Here is a 20,697-nt window from a genome sequence, read left to right on the forward strand (position 1 = left end):
TATTCATATATGAATGTTTAATAAAGTAAACTGAGTGACAGTTTTCTGACTTTATGATGTACTATGAATGCATTTATAAGGGCTTTTTGTTTATCAAGCATTGTAGAATGAAATAAGCAATGTTTTAGCTACCTGTACTTCCATGGTACCTGTGCAGTAACATCAGAGGGAACAAAATAATATGTAACTGAAATAGATAACTATTTTCAGTGCTGTGGCAGCATCTAACAAAAGTCTTCTTTTTTTTTACATGTAGGTCATGCTTTCCTACAACCATCATCACCCGTGTGTTAATGTGTGGCTTGAAGGATTTTTGTCATCATGGACGTCAGCAAGGACACATGGATAGTTCCTCAGGGCAGGAAGAAAAAATTCCCAAGATGACATCAGTAGTGGGAATTTTGGGACATCTGGCAGCTAAACATAGTCAAGATATTAGGATGGCATTTATGAGATTGTTTGAGGCATGTAATAAAATCATGGACATAGTACCTTTGTGTAACCTGCATTAGGCCTAATTGTTAGATAGTGGTTCACTTTTATCCATTTTATTTGGTTCTGGCAGTGACACTGATGGTAATTTAATAGCAAAAATTAAATGTCTGCCATTTAACAGAGAATATGCTGTGATGATGTCTAGCCATCAATCAACTTTTCATCTTCCACGTGATAACTTCAGTTCTACAGCATGTACCTTCACCAGACTTTGTGACTAGTTTTCACTTGAGGTAAGGAAGAAGCTTATCAATTTCAGGTCGCTGCAGTTGAAAGAAGAACGATGAATTATGCATAATACCATTAGTTCTGCATTACAGACTTGGCCTAAACCTTGTGAATAGTGCATGTACTTGAGGTAGGAATGAAGCCTGTCAGTTTGGAGGATAAATGGTCAGTGGTCAAGGTTACCGTGACTGACAGAAGAAACATAGTGTATGTACAACAATGAAAAGTTCTTGACTTTGTACCTTAACCTCTGTTTGTGAATGACATGCACCGAGTGTAAGAAACAAGCCATCCAATTTATGGATCGTAAGGTATAAGCTCATGGTCATTGTTTCTGCTCAGTAATTCGAGTTCTGCATCAGAGACCTGCCTAAAATTTGTGGTTGTCTTGCACGCGGAATAAGCCTACTCATTTTTGGGTCATAATGTCATAGTAAGAATGACAGAAGAAAACTGATAGATTGTGTTCAGTGACCTTAGATTTGTGGAGGACTTGCAGTCAAGATGTGGAGGAGGTCTGTTAACTTTTGGGTATGAAAAAGAATGGACGGTTTTGCAGAATAACATTTATTGTAGAGTCAGCTGTTTGATCAAACTTTGTGAATCACTTGCACATATGGTAATAAAGATACTGCTTTTGGTGTCTATTTGTCAGATATCACAATAACCTTTAAGATCATATACCTTCTACTAAAGGTCCACATACTTGAGACCTATTGGTCATCATTACCTTGAGTTAACCTTGTCTTATTAGCTCCTGCATATAGGGAGACATATCATGTACTTTTGTTATTCCCATGCTTTTGTTGTAAATATTTTGATACCCTCTCTTTTCCATCAATGAATCTGTTGACAGCTTTATCTCCTCCAAAACCTATAGGTGAAAATTTACTTGGTACATAGGTTGCCCGTATCACATCAATTATTCCACTTTTGTTAATTTGTTTTATTGGTAGCATCGTGGATCAAAGCTGCCTTAAGAGTCCATTACAATTATTATATTGATGATTTCACTGCATAGTTTAATTGCTCTAAAAAGCCAGCCCTGTACAGGTGCAACACGGATACGTATTTCCAACAAGTTCTTTTTCTTTATGAGAACAATTGCCATATGAAGTAGATAGTTTAAATATAATGGGGCCATATTGTTCAGCACTTTATGCATAAGTTGAGCCTTTGTCAAAAAATATTTGTTCCTTTACTGTTAACATTTTAATATCATTCATTGCATTTGGAATGTTTTCAGCATCATCCGAGTCTGCAAGCTCTTTTTTAGAAAGCAGAATAGTTTGCAAATTTCTTGTCAGAAGTTTTTGTCCGTATGTTGTTGTTGTTGTGGGGTTTAACGCCATTTTTGAGCACACGATAGGCTATACATGGCGGCCAGTATTAATAGTGGAGGAAGAACCTGGAAAAACCTTGGAAAGAACCACTGACCCACGAGAAGCTACTGGCAAGCTTTCTCACATACCCACATTGGCTGAATCAGAGACTCGAACCGGTGCAGACAGAGGTGAGATGGCAGTAATCCATAACAGAGAGCGCTTTAGACTACTCGACGACCTGTTTGCCCATATAACATTACAGTAGTCTGCAGTTTCTCTCTCATTAATACTTTAGTCTTGTCTACGTTTACTTATGCAATTTTCCTTACAAAAGGATTTTAATCTAATCTAAAGCTAATGGAGGTTATTTCTCATTATGAAAACTGAATAACCCACTTTATCCAGAATGAAAGAGCATGTGCTGTTCTATTTTTCAGTTTTTTACTGAGTGGTACAAATAGGCATGATCTCTCGTGATGCAGCAGTTATGTCTGCTTAAGATATCATTGTAAAATTCATGCTGGGTCTTGTATGTGGCCCTGGGCAAAAGTGTCCAGAATAGACAGTGGTTTCATTACAAAAGTGAGGTACAAATTATATGACAGTTTAAGCTATCCAGGCCTCCATACCCATGCTTTATCATTTTAAAGTCTTTCCCATCCAGTGTGATTCTGTTTTTCCTTCTCCTACAGGAGAGTCTGAAGGCAGAGAGTGAGGCTGTCCGGTTCACTACCATCCCTTTTCTGCTACAGCTGGCCTCCATGTCACCACTTCTGCTGCAGATTATGACCACGGACACACTCAAGGCTTGTAAGTCAAATGGATCCATAATAGGCTGCCATCTGCTGTATCTTTTCAAAAACTTTGGGATGATACACATTGCTAAGTTCAGAGGTTTGCTTAGAGTGAAGAATTGTGCTGATTTTTCACTGAACTTTGCCAAGTTTATGTGATCTTGTTTCCATAAGGTAGTTAGTAGTTATCATGCAGCACAGATACCGAAAGTATATCTTGAAGGTTATACAAATATGCTGCTGTTAGGAGCAAGAGGCTTTGCATATTAATTATGACTATCAGCAGAGATAATTTGAATCAGTAATGTAGTAAAATAGATAAAATCAGCATATAAGATAGTTTATATTGTTTTTTTTTCAAAAAAATACTAATTTGGCCTGCTTAGTGAAATGGTCATTTGTAAAGTTGTGTAAACCATGTTAGCAATCACAACCTCTTTGGGCCTCATGTTCTGATTGAAAATGCAGGTATTATTGGTCAGCACTCCTGTATGCAATTAGTGCAGTATTAATTTAAATCCGTTAAATTTAATATTAAAGTTTGTGTATTCCAGTGCAGTTTGAAATGTGAAAAGCATGACATTCTGGATGAAGTGCTCATTCAAACACATTGTGTTTTGCAGTAAATGCACCAGTCCTTAATAAACTTCACTACCAGTTTTCTCAATGGAAGGCGAGCTGTCCACTTGAATATGAAAGGTAAACGATTAATGTACCTGTTGCACAGATAAAACCATATGTAATTGCATTTTCAGGATTTAGTTTTTATGTGAATTCATGTGAATTTAAGAAAAAATTGGAAAAGAAGAAAAGGTGTCTTGATTAAAGAGAGTCTTAGTCTTGCTCAGTTAAAGGAACATAAAGAATTTTCCCAGTGGTCGACATGGCACCTGGGTTAGATTCTGAAAATTTCAATTATGATAATTTTATGTGATATTAATATCTTTTTGGCCGTATCGTATATTGTAATCAAGCATTGGTTCTAGCAGGAAATATTAGTTTTCAGTCACAGGTGTTTCAAATTCCAAACCAAGATACAATACAAGTTCAATACAAAAACTTTTCATTAAGTAAAAGCAGACAAAGATTAAATAATGCATCTTCACATCTGTATATGTCACCTAAGTACCTTTTATACAAAAATGAGTAATTTATTTCATGTATGTCTTGTCTATATTTTTGATTTTTGTCTTGCCTGTTTAAGTGTTTGCTTTACCTGGCTACAATTGAAAGTGAGCATTTAGTTTGACCCATTTCGTCTTGTCCATCAAAAGTTTTTACCACTCATGAGGCCATATTATTTTTTATCAGATTTTGATCAAACTTGGTATATGAGCTTATATCATCAAGATCTCAGACAAGTTCAATAATGAGTGATGTTCATGCTTATTAACAAGGTAATCATGCATAAGACTGGTTGAACTTATTACCACTGTAGAAGTCATATTTTGATTCTGTTTAGATAAAACTTGGAATATGGGCTTGTGTCATCAATATCTCAGATGAGCTTGACAGTGTCTAAGATCCATGCATATTAATGATAAGTTCTTGCAGATCTTATTACCACTATGGAAGCTGTATTTATGATCTAATTGTGATCAGAAACTGTATTTATGGTCTTATTTTGATCAAACTTGAAACATAAACTTATATGATCAAGATCTCAGATGAGCTTCAAAATGAGTGAGATCCATTAATATTAATAAGGTTATTTTGCATTTTACTGCCAGAGGTTGTTACCCCTATTTCTGTCCAAGTTTGATCAGACTCATAGTATGAACAAATCATCAAGATCTCAGATGGGTTTGAGTGAAATTGTAACAGAGAAATATGTTATCAAGATCTTGTATGAGTTCAGTAATAAGCAAGATCCATGCATATTAATGAGGTGATGATCTGGTAGGCTGAGCTTTTCACCACTCTTGAGAATGTTGATCAGACTTGGCAAATAAATCAAGATCTCCAGTGACTGCAGTCATAAGAAAGATCCTTGCATATTAATGGGGTGATCTTGCAACTGATTGGTTTAACTTATCAGCACTTTATTACAGGGTTCCCATACTATCAGGAAAAGTTGGGAGAACTGATAATTTTTTCCCTGACTGTGAAAAATCCTTGAATATCACAAATATTGATGAAAGTCAGGAAAAACCCATGAATTTTCCATCCTCACTTGATGCCCGAAACAATCGCGTAATTGAGTCGTAACTAAACTGATCGTGAGTTAAATTTGTCGAGTTCTAACCAGAATATTCGGAGGGTGCAGTATGGATCATTTGGGTTCATGCAATAAACATAAATGCTGAGTCAATCCAAATGCTCAGTGGGTTAGATTCGTCTAGTAGACTTCTGTTTTCAAAGTCAGCTCGATATCCGTATCTCGTTACAAAGAAGGTACGAAAACCAGTCTAGAATCACAAGAGGCCACCATTATCGCGTAGCCGCTTACCTTATGGCCAAGCAAACTTAAACGTTGTTAGATTGAGTGATACGTGCATGAAATTGATATGAAAATTACTGATTTTCTCAGAAGTTATGAGTATTAAAATCGTTATGTCTTTAATCTGCTGAAAGAGATAAAACTACAGCGTTTATGAAATGTTACCTGGCACTCAAGGTTTGCATTGTCAGTCGCATGAGTACACAAATCTGACAATCCACATTTTCAAATGTTGTAGAGAAAAAAATAAAAACATTTTAAATGAAAGTCGTATGCTGGTTGTAATAAAAATACAAAAATGAAAGAACACAAAATTCTCCATATATATATATATATATATATATATATATATATATATATATATATATATATATATATATATATATATATTCCGAGAACAAATTGAGTTTTGTATCAATGTGACTACCATGTTGACCTGTGCTCTCTGCTTGATAAATCAGACTGGCCAGATTGCTGGTTTTTACAAAAAGTATATGACTTTCATTTTAAAAAATTTAATTTCATGTTGTACAACATGAAAAAGAAGTTTGTTGTTGATATCATGTGACTATTGGACTTATGATGTCGTGGTTTGAGATTTGTGAAGTCATGTGACTAGTAATGCAAATGGCAAGTACAGGGTTAGGTTTCATCTATGCCATATTTTCGCCTAGTCTGTCAGCAGATTAATGACATGTTTATTATCATTTATTTCATGCATGTTACTATAAGCAATGCTTGAGTGATTTTTATCAACAATTGTCCTTCCTACAGGAAAGCTGGTTTACTAGAATTGATTATTTGCTTTCCAGTCTGTACATGTACGTACTATAAATGATCAGTGATTCTACCTGTACCAGCAGTCAAAATTCATATGCCTACAGGTTATTTGCAACTAGAATTGATTATTTAGCATCCACTTTCTACATAATAATACTAAGGCAGCTGCAATTTTCTACCTGTACATATCGAGTGTATTTATCATAGAGTGAAATCCTGCATGGATTCTTACAAGTTCGAAAGCAGGACATTCATTGCACTAAATGTAAACAGGGTCTGCTCCATTTGTCTTGTATATTTAGACCATGGGCGAGACCAGTCTGTCAAACACTTGGCATATGTAGTCTCTCTGGTTGTCTTCCCTTAAATACCTGTTGGACTTGCAGACGTCAGTCATAGCTTGGGGGATGAAAACATCGCTTGCATGCAAGGTTTCAAACCATATATTTCCTAAGCAGCAACAAGCATGAGTTGCAGTTTTACATACCAGACTTATGGACCGGATACACAGATGAATATCCCATACCGCATTTCAACCTCAGGTACTGGACAACATCATGCTAGCCAAGATGGCCATGTTCCTTCATGACCAGACTTGGCCATATAACTCTGATCACAATGAGCCACAAGCACAGTCAATCATACACTATTACCCACCAGAAAACAAACTTCTCCAGTTCTGTGGCTTGCATATGATGCTCACTTTAGTGCTGTAATACCCAAGAATGATGAATCATTTATATATGGATCAGTGTAACTCACATATTACTGCTAGGCACTCTCATAATTCAGTCTAACCACATATTGCTGCTACGCAATTCCTGTGGAAGATGTATGGCTTATATAGACATCCTAATGAATCAATCTTACCTGCACAGTACCTCAAAACACTTCCAGCGTATGATGTCCATCTTGTGGCCTAGGCTGTCAAGAGATGTGTCTTCACCCAGCTTCCATGAGATCATCACTGTATCTATGACATACCTACAGGCCCCCCCCCATCCCACCTTCCTGATAGAGAGAAGGCTCCAGTCTTTTGTGGCTGATTGGGGAAGATTTACCATGGGGAGCCAGCATGTGTCCTGGAGACTCGGTGTCATGTTCAGCACCTCTACCAAGCCTTTGAACAGAGTTCTTCAGCTAAAATGCAGAACTTGTCAGTTGGTCCTCAACCTCAGCGCATTCAGTCAACTGTTACACTCTTGAATGCAACAATGGGTCCTAATGCAGAGACTATGCAATCTCCTTGACAGCAACACCATATCCGATCTTGTACCCTTTCAATATTTGGTCAACTAGGTCTGGAATCAATGTTCAAGTAAAATGAAAGTGTACGCCTTGATTGAGAATTGAATTCATGCAATGGTAGTTATTGCCTGTTTGGAGCAATCCATCTGCTCGAGAGTTTTGCTCAATGGGGTGGCAGGTGTCTTAGTCCTTGGCTGCTTTATTGGGCTCCCATAACATTGATTACATGGTCCAAGTGGATACCGAACCGGTGAACTCACAGTCTGTTGCCTACAAGATTACATCTTGAAGGCAAGGAAACCACCTTGGTCTCTCTTTGACAATACCTCTGCAAGCACAACCTCTGGAAGTCATGATGGCTATGGGTGTGATCACAGAGCTGGGGGAGCAAGTCCCCAACCATTTTGGACTACCGTAGGAACATGGCCTCCTCAAGATCATTATTTACATGTAAAGATCATCAAGATGGAAATTTTGAAAGCTTTTGATTGGTGGCTGGAAAACCAAGGCAGGAGTTGAGTTCTCTTTCTGTCCAATAACTTCACCGTGATGATTCATCTCAAACAGCAAAGTACTCAGACATTTGCATTCTTGTTTGGGATTTACTACGCTGGCTAATGTATTGGCAGACTCATGGTTCTGCTAAAAGGAAATCATGCAAATGGAATGGTCTCTTTATCCTGCAGTGTTCTCTCAGAAGACATTTCATGGGATCAACCTATGATGGACCAGTTGGTGACAAGGTAGAATGCCAAAACCTCAACCTTTGTCTCACCAATCCTGGACAAAAAAAAGCATGAGTAGTTGATTTGCCTTCTGTAGATTAGAATGGCAGAATGAATACACTCCTTCATCACCTGATCTGGAAGGGGATACAGGAATCAGCTTATCTGTCCCCTCATCTTGATTACTACACTGAAATCAGAAATATTGGAGCAACCTCATCAATTGCAACAGAATCACCATAATTGAGATATTCCTGCATAAGAAATAAGTAACCATGATGGCAGGTGTTCCACCTCAACCCAGAGTTACTGAATATGAACATCTGGATCTTATAAAATATGCCCTTATGAACCAACAGTTCTTAAACAAGTGGTGCAGGATAACTCAAGTGAGATGGTCATCCACCGTATGAAGACAATGGAGTATAATCTACAAGATCACTTTATACTAATGTGTGCATCCATACCTCAATAGCTAATAACAATTAAACATACCATTCCACAATGACTGGCATATTGTGCTATCATGGAAGAGAGGATAACAAACAAACCAAAGACCTATCTGATCTTCCATTCTTTTGGATTACACCTGCCCAGTGACATTGGACCCTTCCCCAAAGTGGAAGTTATCATGGGTATTAAACTGGCAGAGAAAAGGATATTTATTTTTAAAGAGGATTTGATATTTAACCTATGTATTTGCATCTGTAATTATATTTGCATATAATATGTATTTATTGAAATCCTGATTTTGTTCTTTCCAAAGATGTTTCATTTTCTCTCAATATTTTCACAATTATTTTTTTTCCTTTTCAGTTTTCTGACTCTTGTCGTTCATCTTCTGATGAAGAGTGATGTGGGAGCTTTTCAGGCACTTCAGTTTCTAATGAACAATGCTACAGTTTCCAAATCAGGTAAGCTAAACTTAGTTTGCATATTAGATTGAATCATTTATCAAAATGATTTTTAAAAAACAAATGCATTGTCAGTACTACCTTTTTATGTCCTTGATACAACAGATTCTTAAATTTACATTTTGTATTCCCAACAGTTAAGCTGTGTGCTTAAGACGGAAGGACATGGAATAAAGCAATTACTTTTCCTACAGAACTTCAAGGATATGTTGTTTTGATGACAGAGTTGTTTTCAAACATTTTTATCCCAAATGGATTATTGGCCTGAGGTGGCTGTAGGAATCAAAAGCACTCTCAATTACAGATCACTGACGTCTCACCTCTGTCCACATGGGTTTGAGTCTCAGACATGGCCAAGATGAGTATTTTAGGAAGCTAGCCAGTAGCTTGCCGGGGTTATCTGGTTCTTTACAAGGTATTCCCAAATTCTTCCTGTACGAAATATAATGTCTGCCATTTATAGCCATCAAGTGCTGAAAATGGGCCTTGAACCCATAACCAACCAATGAATCAACAGATCTAATGCATGAGTGTGACAGGTGCATATAGCAGAAATGCTGCAAAAATATGTGAGTATGGAAACCATGCAGATGTTTTATGTATCTGCACACTTGGAAAACAGTGATGCGTGAGAACTACTGCAAATTAGTTCCAAGTTGCACCTATAAAAATGATTATGTGTTGCAAAGAAATTTTATTTAACTATTAAGATAAATGAATAAGTAAGAATCTAAAAAAATAAAACTATGGATACTTATTTAATCAAAATACCTTTGTCCATTGCAAATGTGTCAGCACAAAAGGATGCTTGGAAATCTTGCTATAATTGTACTTGAGAGGCTCTGTAATTGATGTCTTTTCCTCATATTTGCATATGCTTAAACTTTGGACCATTTCTGGAGGGTGAGATTATAGTCAAGCAAGGCTGTGTGGAAAATCACTGAATCTTTTCAACTTCAATTAGGTAGTGGCTCAAGTGAGCAAAGTGAGTCACAGAATGAGAGAATAAAGGATGAAGTGAATGATGATAATTCAAAAACAATATCAGATGCAGATTTAGTTGAACCACCAAAGAAGAAACCAAACTTTTATGCAGAGTTTCAGAAATCTTGGTTCTGACAGCACAAATGGTTACATCACAGAACCAAGACTGGAAGTATGATGTGTAATGTTTGCAAATGCTGTTGAAAAAATAACTCTTCTACATTGGAAAAAGGTTGTTGGAATTTTAGTTGAACCACCAAAGAAGAAACCAAACTTTTGTGCAGAGTTTTAGAAATCTTGGTTCTTACAGCACAAATGGTTACATCACGAAACCAAGATTGGAAGTATGATGTGTAATGTTTGCAAAAGCTGTTGAAAAAATAACTCTTCTACATTGGAAAAAGGTTGTTGGAATTTTAGGGTGTCACCTATTACACAAAGTGCCAAGTCACCAAACCACATGCATTTTGAAGCAGAGATTCTCATGATAGAGTACCTGTGAACTGTCAAATATTCTACAATACAACCATAAAGAACAGTTTCCCAACTTGTTGAAACTGACTAAGCTGGTCATGCATATGTCCTAGAGGCAGCAGAATGTGAAATAGGTTTCTTAGCAGAGAACACTATTTATACACAGATAAGGAACAGATTAAGTTAAAATTATCAACAGATTAATGTTTATTCAACTAGAGAATTATTTTATGAGGATTTTTATTGCAGTTGGGCCCTAACAGAGTGGAGCAGGATGAGAGATAAATATTTGAGTGCTGGCTAAATATTGCACTATGGTGACTCCTCACGATGTTGTTTTTGCTATGTCCCATTTAGATAAAATCCTGGCAGCACCATCAGAGTATCCATCTATCTGTCTGTTCTTCCTTTACCCTTAGGTGAAGTTAAAATTCTTGGGCATTGTTAACCAGTAAACCAACTGTGTATGTAGATGCATCTTTGCATAACATACCATAAAAATAGGTCACTATCACTTACATGTCACACTTTGGTTCAGTTTCTTGGGCATTGTTGGCTACAGAGGATTACAGTTTTATGTGTGAATGATTATTGGTGAGTGTGATGTCACCATACCAAAAGTAGCTCACTTGAATGTAAACTTTACTTTTCAGTTACATTTGTGACATTTTCTCATATACATTTAACTGAAGGATCATGCAAAAAAAGGATAGGACAGGACCTTCATGTGCTATGAACATAGTTTTAGTCCTTGAAGATACTATCAAATGTATGTATTGAGATTTTATTGAGTAAAATAACAATTCTGTGTGTGAAGGTATTTGAAAATGTATGTAATTACAAGTTTACCACCATGAAAATAAAAGTAGAAAAATAACCAGGATTACTGCCTCTCAATCTGTCAGAATTCATTTCTAGATATTTTCATCATTGTTCTTTACATTCAGTTTTAAGCATTTGGATAGATCTATGAGGTCAAAATGTTTGGGACATGATTTTATGGATAGTGAATTCTATGTTAAGGATGTGATTTTGAGGGTATTAAATCTTAATGTGTTATGGATGCAATTTTATGGATAGTGAATCCTATTATGTTTGTGACATGATTTTATGGGTAGTGACACTTACTGTGCTTGGGACATGATTTTATTGGTAGTGACACTTACTATGCTTGGGACATGAATTTATGGGTAGTGACACTTAATATGTTTAGGACATGATTTTATGGATAGTGACACTTAATATGTTTAGGACATGAATTTATGGGTAGTGACACTTAATATGTTTGGGTACAATTTTATGGGTAATGACACTTAATATGTTTGGGACATGATTTTATTGGTAGTGACACTTAATATGTTTAGGACATGATATTATGGGTAGTGACACTTAATATGTTTGGGACATGATTTTATGGTTAGTGACAATATGTTTAGGACATGGTTTTATGGATAGTGGCACTTATTATGTTTAGGACATGATTTTATGGGTAATGACACTTAATATGTTAGTGACATGATTTTATAGGTAATGACACTTCATATGTTTTTGGGACACAATTTTATTGGTAGTGACACTTAATATGTTTGGGACACAGTTTTATGGATAGTGACACATTATATGTTTGGGACACAATTTTAAGGGTAATGACACCTTAATATGTTAGGGACGTGATTTTGTAGGTAATGACACTTCATATGTTTGGGACACAATTTTATGGGTAGTGACACTTAATATGCTTGGGACATGATTTTATTGGTAATGACATTTCATATGCTTGGGATATGATTTTATGGGTAATGACACTTAATATGTTAGGGACACAATTTTATGGATAGTGACATTTGTTTGGGACACGATTTTATGGATAGTGACACTTAATATGTTTGGGACATGATTTTATGGGTAGTGAATCCTAATATTTTTGGGACACAATTTTATGGATAGTGACACTTAATATGATTGGGACACAATTTTATGGCTAGTGACAATATGTTTGGGATGTGATTTCATGGGTAGTGAGTCCTAATATGTTTGGGACACAATTTTATGGATAGTGACACTTAATATGATTGGGACACAATTTTATGGGTAGTGACAATATGTTTGGGATGTGATTTCATGGGTAGTGAGTCCTAATATGTTTGGGACACAATTTTATGGGTAGTGACACTTTATGTTTGGGACACAATTTTATGGGTAGTGAATCCTATTATGTTTGGGACATGATTTTATGGGTAATGTCACTTAATATGTTTGGGACATGAATTTATGGGTAGTGAATCCTAATATGCTTATGACACAATTGTATGGGTGATGACACTTAATATGTTTGGGACATGATTTTATGGGTAGTGAATCCTAATATGTTTGGGACATGATTATATGGGTAGTGACACTTAATATGTTTGGGACATGATTTTATGGGTAGTGAATCATAATATGTTTGGGACATGATTTTATGGGTAGTGACACTTTATATGTTTGGGACATGATTTTATGGGTAGTAAATCCTAATGGTCTCGAGGAATAAGTTTTCTTAGGTACAGGCATGATTGTATTAACCAATGAATGCATTTTATTCTATCATGTTACAGGTGAAACAGATCCAAGTTTAGTTCCTGTTGTTGAAGTTCAAAGGACCTGTGCAATTTTGGTAGTAAGTATTCATTGCAGACATGAAATGATTGACAGATTGCTTGTCTAGTTCAGACATGAGGTAGTCTTTAAAGTGAAGGAGTCCCCCGGCATCATTGACAAAACCACTCCTTTAGTGTATACTCCTTTATTGCACCTGAACTGGAGATGAAACTAAAGTCCACAGATGTACTAAACAAATGTATTACTATCCAAGGCTACCGATATATAGTCTGTAGAAAACCCTCATCAATTTCAAGGCATAGCTTATGTCAGATATTAAATCTCAAGTGCTGTTGTCCATTGCTGTGTCATAAATCTCAAGTTATTGTCAATGCTGTGTTGTTGTTGTTGTAGGGTTTAACGCCATTTTTCAGCACACGATAGGCTATATATGGCGGCCAGTATTAATGGTGGAGGAAGAACCCGAGAAAACCCAGGAAAGAACTACCAACCCATGAGAAGCTACTGGCAAGCTTTCTCACATAGCCACATTGACTGAATCCGAGACTCGAACCCACGCAGTCATTGCTGTGATTCATTACTATATCATTTTTGATGGAGTCATTAAGGTGTGCCACATTGTGGACAGGGTCAGCTTATACTGAGTTTGGTTCAATTTCAAGATTACATTTATACTAAAGAGGGATCCATGACCTATTTTACATGAGGAAGAGTACTATACTGAGGTACTCTAAACTGAGGGATGACTGTAACACACTACCGTATTTCATGTGTGGTTTGTGACTGTAACAATGCTACCATATGTGGTTTGTGGCTGTAACGCACTAACATATTCCCTTTGTGGTTTGTGACTGTAACACAACTGTAACACAATACAGTGTTCCCTGTGTGGTTTGTGGCTGTAACACAACTGTAACACAATACAGTGTTCCCTGTGTGGTTTGTGACTGTAACACAACTGTAACACAATACAGTGTTCCCTGTGTGGTTTGTGGCTGTAACACAACTGTAACACAATACAGTGTTCCCTGTGTGGTTTGTGGCTGTAACACACTACTGTAGGATGTTTTATTTACAGCTAACAAATAACAAGACAAACTGCGATGTTAAAGTTCATTAGTGTATGAGTTTTCTGTTTAAGTACGTAAATATATATGCTGCTGTTGATTTATTCTATAATTTAGTAGCAGTGTATTATAGAATTGATCTGATTTTCACTGGGACCCTTTATTGGTATGATCACCACTGCTAAAGAAATAAGATATTATTTGGCAAAAAAAGCATGCAAATTACATGGCTGAATACTGTACTTATCTCAAGATTTTGTTTTATTTCCAGAGTTGATTCAGAGATTTTAAACCTGTTAATGTTCCATAAAAGTTGACTCTAAGTCTTAAAATAATCCATAGAAGATAAATAACATCATCTGGCATTTTGATCTTGCAGATAAATTGTAAATTTCATAATGGTAGTGCCTCGTATAACATCAGGCAGATAGCTAATTGCAACAGATACTAGGGGTAAAACGATGCATCTCTACTGCGTATCGATGTGATTCACAATATGCAGCATTTAGTATGATATATTATCTAAACCTTTGTAGTTGCACTGCATGTATTCTTTAAAAACATCTTGCTACCAATTTCATTGCCTTCACTTAATGTTTTAAGGCTTTATGATGTTATCATCAAACCAGAAGAAACAGTGTCATTTCCTCATGCTAGGAAAATCATATCTAGAACAAGTGTGAGTGTGGGAGCAGAGGTGACCAACAACCAAATCTTTCTGACTGTATGTCCAGTAGATGTAAGACAAGACAACTTCCATGGGCAAAAGCATACATTTCTGTTAGTGAAAAAGGAAATTATTCACAACAATCACTCCCCTTCTATAAATAAACCAGGGACCACTCCTATGGCCTAGTGGTTAGAGCATCTGCCTCGGATGCAGCAGGTCATAAGTTCAAACCTCAGCCAAGTCATACCAAAGACTTATAAAAATGGTACTAGCAGCTGCCTCGTTAGGCACTCAGCATTAAGAGGTTAGTGTTAGGACTGGTCGGCCTGGTTAAGATAATGTGACTACATGTCCGCAGTATGATGCCCCAGTGCTAGACATTACTATAAACTGTAAACTGTCACACTGCTGATGTCATAGTGATATGACTGAAAAATTGTTAAAGCTACATTAAAAATCAAAATCACACACACACAAATTAACTAGGTGACTATAACTTGTAATTCATGCAGTTTGGAATCTGCTGATTCTGTGCACATTTTTTCTTTTTAATCTAGTCGGCATGTTCAGTTGCTGATTAAATATTACAGCATAAAAGGAGACATTCCAGACTTGTTCCCCATGTACAATTTAAGTACTTTGCAGATCTTTTTGCACAAAGTTTCTGTGTTGCTTTGAATCTGTTGGATGCCAATACATCTGGTGTGTCACACAGTGAACAAGCAACAGTTAGTTCTGATTGGTGGTGATTGTTTTACCTTCAAATTGAACAGTTACTAATAATCAGAATTGAATGCAACAAATTTCAGTGTATGACACACCAGAGGTGTAGGCTAATGATTAAATCCAAGTAGACAAGATAAAAAGCAACAGATAAACTTTGTTAAAATGGTTATTAAATTATCAGTAAAGTACTTATATGGAGAAAAAATCTGGAAAGTCTTCTTTACATTGATATTTGTTATCAGTGTCTGAACTAGCTGATTGGGGGAGGGGGGCAGATTTTGAACCAGGTGAGTTCATTACCTTGAACTAATTTGTAGAAGATGAGTGGGTGTTATCACTAGTTTCCATTTTGAATTCTCGATTTAAAGAATGAAAAGGTAAGCAGCTAAAATTTATTCACAACCACTTTTGATTAAAGTAAGTAGTATTGGCATTCAACCCTGCAACAACAACAACAAATCTGAAATTTCAAGAGTCTTTGTTTTTCAGTCATGAGCTCATAACTGGGATTGTTTATTGATCATGGAACAAACTGATATTCAAGATTTCTTGTCTCGTGTTGAATAAAGAGAAACATTTGTACAGTAAATTATTACTGAATGATACAATAATTAAAACATCCAGATTTTTTAACATTTTAGACTGAAGCAAATTAATTGTCTATAAAACACAAGCCATGATATTTTTCAAGTGTGTGTAATTGATTATAATTTCATTGGCAATCAAACAAACACGGAGATTTATGCACACATGAAAACAAAGTCATATGGACAGCGTTCTTTTACATAACAGGGCTCAGCAATGTGGAATGAATTGCCCGCATAAGCATGACATCAGTGACCTGTTAGCTCTGCCCAGCTCATATTGATTGTTATATAGGTGTGACATGAATGGTCGATAAGGTGTAAATGATTGGCATTTATAGTAAATTTGTTATGGACAACTCAGTAGGAAATTAAGCTACATTCAGATCATGCATAACTAAGACTGATGCTCTGGCCCAAATCAATGTGCATCATAAAAATGCACAGATTGTGAATTCCATGTATCTGAAATGGGACACATTTAAATTCCAAGCATCAAAACCAAAGAGTATGCATCTTTTGAGAACCCCGTATCCCAGTATTTGGAGAATGGGTTATTTTAGGCTAGAAATGACTAGTTAAAAATTAAAAAAGAGTTTAAAGTGAAATGCATATTCTATGATTCACATAGGTAGTGAATTTAAATACAATAAAATTGATAAGATGAACGAGAAGAAAACATATTTAATGGATTAAAAATTCCTGTGTAGACTATCTTTGCCTATAAAACAATACATGTACTGCCTATACTGCATAACCAGTACATAACTTGGATGGCTTGCCCTCAATGCAAGTCATTTCCAGGCAAAAGTAGTACACAATAGCAGTTGTGTATAGCTTTACAAAGTCAAATCTAGGCTTTTCAAGGATAGCATTCATCCCACATTTATGGGGAGCACTTTCTGCCAGTTAGATATATAGGACCATGAATGAAAAACTGTTGTTACATTCAAATTTCTGGGAGTTCTCAATTGGCTAAAAGGATGATAAGTTTCCTATACGAAAAGAAGCAATCGAAGCATTTTATTCAGTATTACTATATATTTAATTGTCTTGTTAAAGAAGCATTCTTCAACTTAATCTGATTTTGGCATTCCCAGCTTCCGTCACATTCCATCCAACAGAATTGTAGGTCAATGAAACTTGAAAACATATTTGCTTCTGTCAAAATTTGACATCAGAGTAAGTCTGACTAAAGTAATATGGCTTTAGTTCATAGAAAAGCATCAGTAAGGGCTGCCAAGTGTGTGAGATATTTCCTGAAAATTTGACTTTTCTGTCCAATGTTAGTCAGTTTTGGAACATCCTACACAATTCAGTTATATAGGCAGTAAGACAAAGACGTAACAACACAAATATCAGGGGAGTCATCTTACATTGTAGGACTTGATATGTTAAATGATATTTGGAATTCAATCAAATTCCAAAAGGAAGGCACATTTTGGCAAATATTGTGTGACCTATAATTTACTTTGAACCTGGAAAATATGGTCTGCTGTTCTGTAGACTGGTCATACATAGCTTTGTTAATAATGGAAATGTTGTTATATCAACATGGGTACAGAGTAAATATGCTCAGATTTCACCAGCAGAATTTAAGGCCAGACCTAAACTTATGTTAAGCTATCAAATGTCTTAAATGTAAACATAACTTGAAGACTTGTGCTGGTGAAATTGGGGCAAGGTATATTTATCTTTTGAAACAAATGTAATATTTAAGCTATAAATGTTTACTTTATCATCTCTATACATTGTCAATGATTAAGTTGAAAATAATTATAATAATTATAGAACTTGTACATGTATGATCTGTTATGCTTCTAGGCTGATGTGTCCTATATTTTTACAGTAATTATGAAACTTTAACCTATATCAGTAGTTCCTAACCTTTTTTTGACCATGAATCTAAAAATAGTTTCTCCAAGCCTCAAGACCCCTTTTCCACATTCTGATAAGTTTTGCCACTCCCCAAAAAGTCCTAGCAACTCTCAGTTTCCCTCCAGACCCTCGGGGTTGGGAACCAGTGACCTATATGATCCTTTACACTTCTAGTTGATATGTTATATGCTTTTACAGGATCAGCTTTTGAGAGAGTTAGAACTGATGGTTTTCTGTAAATACAAAGTGTCCAGCTCAGAGATCCCATTCCTGTCATCTCTCTGTCCACGAGCTTCAGAACTGGCTGAGATGATGCTTCATGCCGAAGAACCAAGGTCATTTTAAGATTTTAATTATCATCTATGAAAACTTTCACAAATACTTGAAGTGATATCTTTACATCCCATTATAAGAAGTTTCTAAAAAAATTAAATTAAAAAATTGACTAATATTTACTGTTTTGCTACATATTTTATGCTGTTTCATAATATGGTATGTGGTATGATGTGGTTACATCTGTCTGTCAACAATTTTGCATGATAACTTTAGCCCATATGGATATAACTTCACCTCACCAGAGTTTCCTCAAAACTTTCCCACCCCATTATAGATTATTGGACATTTAAGTCAGGTGGAAGGTCAGACCCTCCCCATTTGACCTATCAGAAATGTGGAATTCACTGAAACCATGTGGTAGAAGCATATGGTAGCCACATTATTCAGTGGCTTAAAGAAGGAAGCTGTAAGCAGCATTCAGTCAGACCCTACCTAGCTGATATTGATAAGTGGAACTTCTATTAATACAGTATGGGGAAAGTCTAGAAGAAACTTGGACAGATCTTAACCAGGCTTCGTAGATGGGTTGCCAACCTCTGGGATAGAAATAACCTTGTTGAATTGGGGTTTAAAGGTCAAGGTCTATGGGACCAATCATTTAATTGCGGTTTCTGCACAATAACTTCACATACTCATGCAAAAGTTTGCAGATGGATTGCACTGTAAAATACAAAAGATATTAATTTGGACATGCGTTCAAGGTCCCTTTATTGAGAGTGGTTTCTGTGCAGTAAATTTAAATTTTGATGGCATGCTTTCACTAAACACAATAGATCTGTTATTCTTGAAGGTACAAAAGAAGCCTATTGATTGAATCTTCTGAAATTCAATAGCCAAGGTTACTTGTAATAGGCAAACAGTATTAAAATTTTTGCATGGTAACTTCAGTTCAGCTGATGAGTTGCCCTTGACTGGGCATGGAAACCTGGCCTGCAGATGATTCAATTCAGAACTTGAGTTTGAGATTGAATTTTTCATTATCAGGCAATTAAAAGTAACCATTTGAAATAGTCTGAGTTTCCTCTGACCCTTGTCACCCCATTTTTGACATTTGGACATTTATGAGTCCATTCCCTATCGAAAAGTTGAAATTTGCCAACACCATTTGGTAGGGTGCGAGAGGTGTGTAGTCATGTGACTAGGAATGCGTATGGCCAGATCCAGGTCAAATTCCAGCAACGATGTACTTTCGTCTTGTCTGTCAGCGGATTAAAGACATAACGAATGCTATTATCACAATTTATGAGAAAATAAATCATATTCCTGTCGATTTCATGCAAGTATATTTTTGATGAAAGGTCATTCAAGTTTGCTGGGTTGGCTAGTAAGTGGCTACTCCATGCCGACACCAAATGGTGTTAGCAAATTCCAACTTTTTGATAGGGAACGGACTCTGACCCTACATCCCAACATAAATATCCAAATATCAAAAAATGGGGTGGCAAGGGTCAGAGGAAACTCGGACTGCATTTGAAAGTAACATCATTTCTCCTTTGAATACATTCCTCAATTACATTATGTTAGCGACATGGGGACCTTTTCATTGAATCGGTCCAGGCCACTGTGATTTTGGGGGATTTTAATGACAGATCCATCCGTTTAACACTACCATTGGCAGTATACCCTTACTATGACAGAGATTTCAATGAGAAATATGTCTGTCCAGCCAGGCTCTTGGAGCAGCCAATACTGGTGATAGCTGGACTGTCTTCTTTACCGCCAGCTTCCAGGCCTACCATTTGCCGGGCAAACCAGTAGGCTGTTCCAGCAGTGCCAGACTTCCGTATGCCCACTGCTTGTCCACAAGGGAGAGATAGTGACATTTTCTTAAGTATAAAATTAAGTCTTCATGCCAACCATTACGCTTTTGGCATAATCATTACACTCTTTTTCACTAAATTGCGCCTTATGCATAAATGTATTCAGATTACGTGTTTTCGGTATGTCCCCCTCCCAAAAAAAATCATAATTTGTTTTCTTATTTTTATTAACATCCCATTAATCTTTCAGACCCATACTCTAGAAAAGACGGCTTCTACGTAACTACAGCATAAGAGTACTCTTGTCCATCCTTGCATGCACTTTCCTAACAGTATTATGTTCTATTTATAGCAGCTGCCCTATTTCCAAGAAACATGCTGGTTTTACTTTCAAACTTTTGACCTCGGTTTCTATTTATAGCAGCTGTATGGCTTAGTTCAAAGTTTTCCCCTTGGACCTCAAGATCAGCCCTTGGGCTTTTACTAAAAATATGGATTGCTTCATCACCCTGTTCCAATCAATATTATTTCCAATGATGGAATGTACCTGGACAACACCCTCCAGAACCACATTGTAAGTTTTATCCTACTCCAAGGCAGGAATGATCTTCTCTCCCTTTTAGATCATCTGGGATTTCTAGTGAACTCAGAAAAGTCAGACCTCTGTC

The 20,697-nt window shown here is 36.3% G+C and overlaps 1 protein-coding gene across 1 annotated transcript in view; it reads left to right on the forward strand.

Annotated features, from left to right (window-relative positions):
* LOC149778476 (integrator complex subunit 5-like) overlaps positions 1 to 20,697 on the forward strand; it is a 104,452-nt gene that overhangs the window by 22,882 nt on the left and 60,873 nt on the right. Inside the window, exons 6-11 of the mRNA XM_089939340.1 lie at positions 257 to 464; positions 2,741 to 2,858; positions 3,466 to 3,541; positions 8,852 to 8,949; positions 13,005 to 13,066; positions 18,132 to 18,268. Of these exons, the coding sequence (XP_089795466.1) occupies positions 257 to 464; positions 2,741 to 2,858; positions 3,466 to 3,541; positions 8,852 to 8,949; positions 13,005 to 13,066; positions 18,132 to 18,268 (699 nt within the window). The remainder of the gene's footprint in view (positions 1 to 256; positions 465 to 2,740; positions 2,859 to 3,465; positions 3,542 to 8,851; positions 8,950 to 13,004; positions 13,067 to 18,131; positions 18,269 to 20,697) is intronic.

Source organism: Sinohyriopsis cumingii, chromosome 17, assembly GCF_028554795.1.
Source record: "Sinohyriopsis cumingii isolate HCF-2022 chromosome 17, ASM2855479v2, whole genome shotgun sequence".
NCBI lineage: Eukaryota > Metazoa > Mollusca > Bivalvia > Unionida > Unionidae > Sinohyriopsis > Sinohyriopsis cumingii.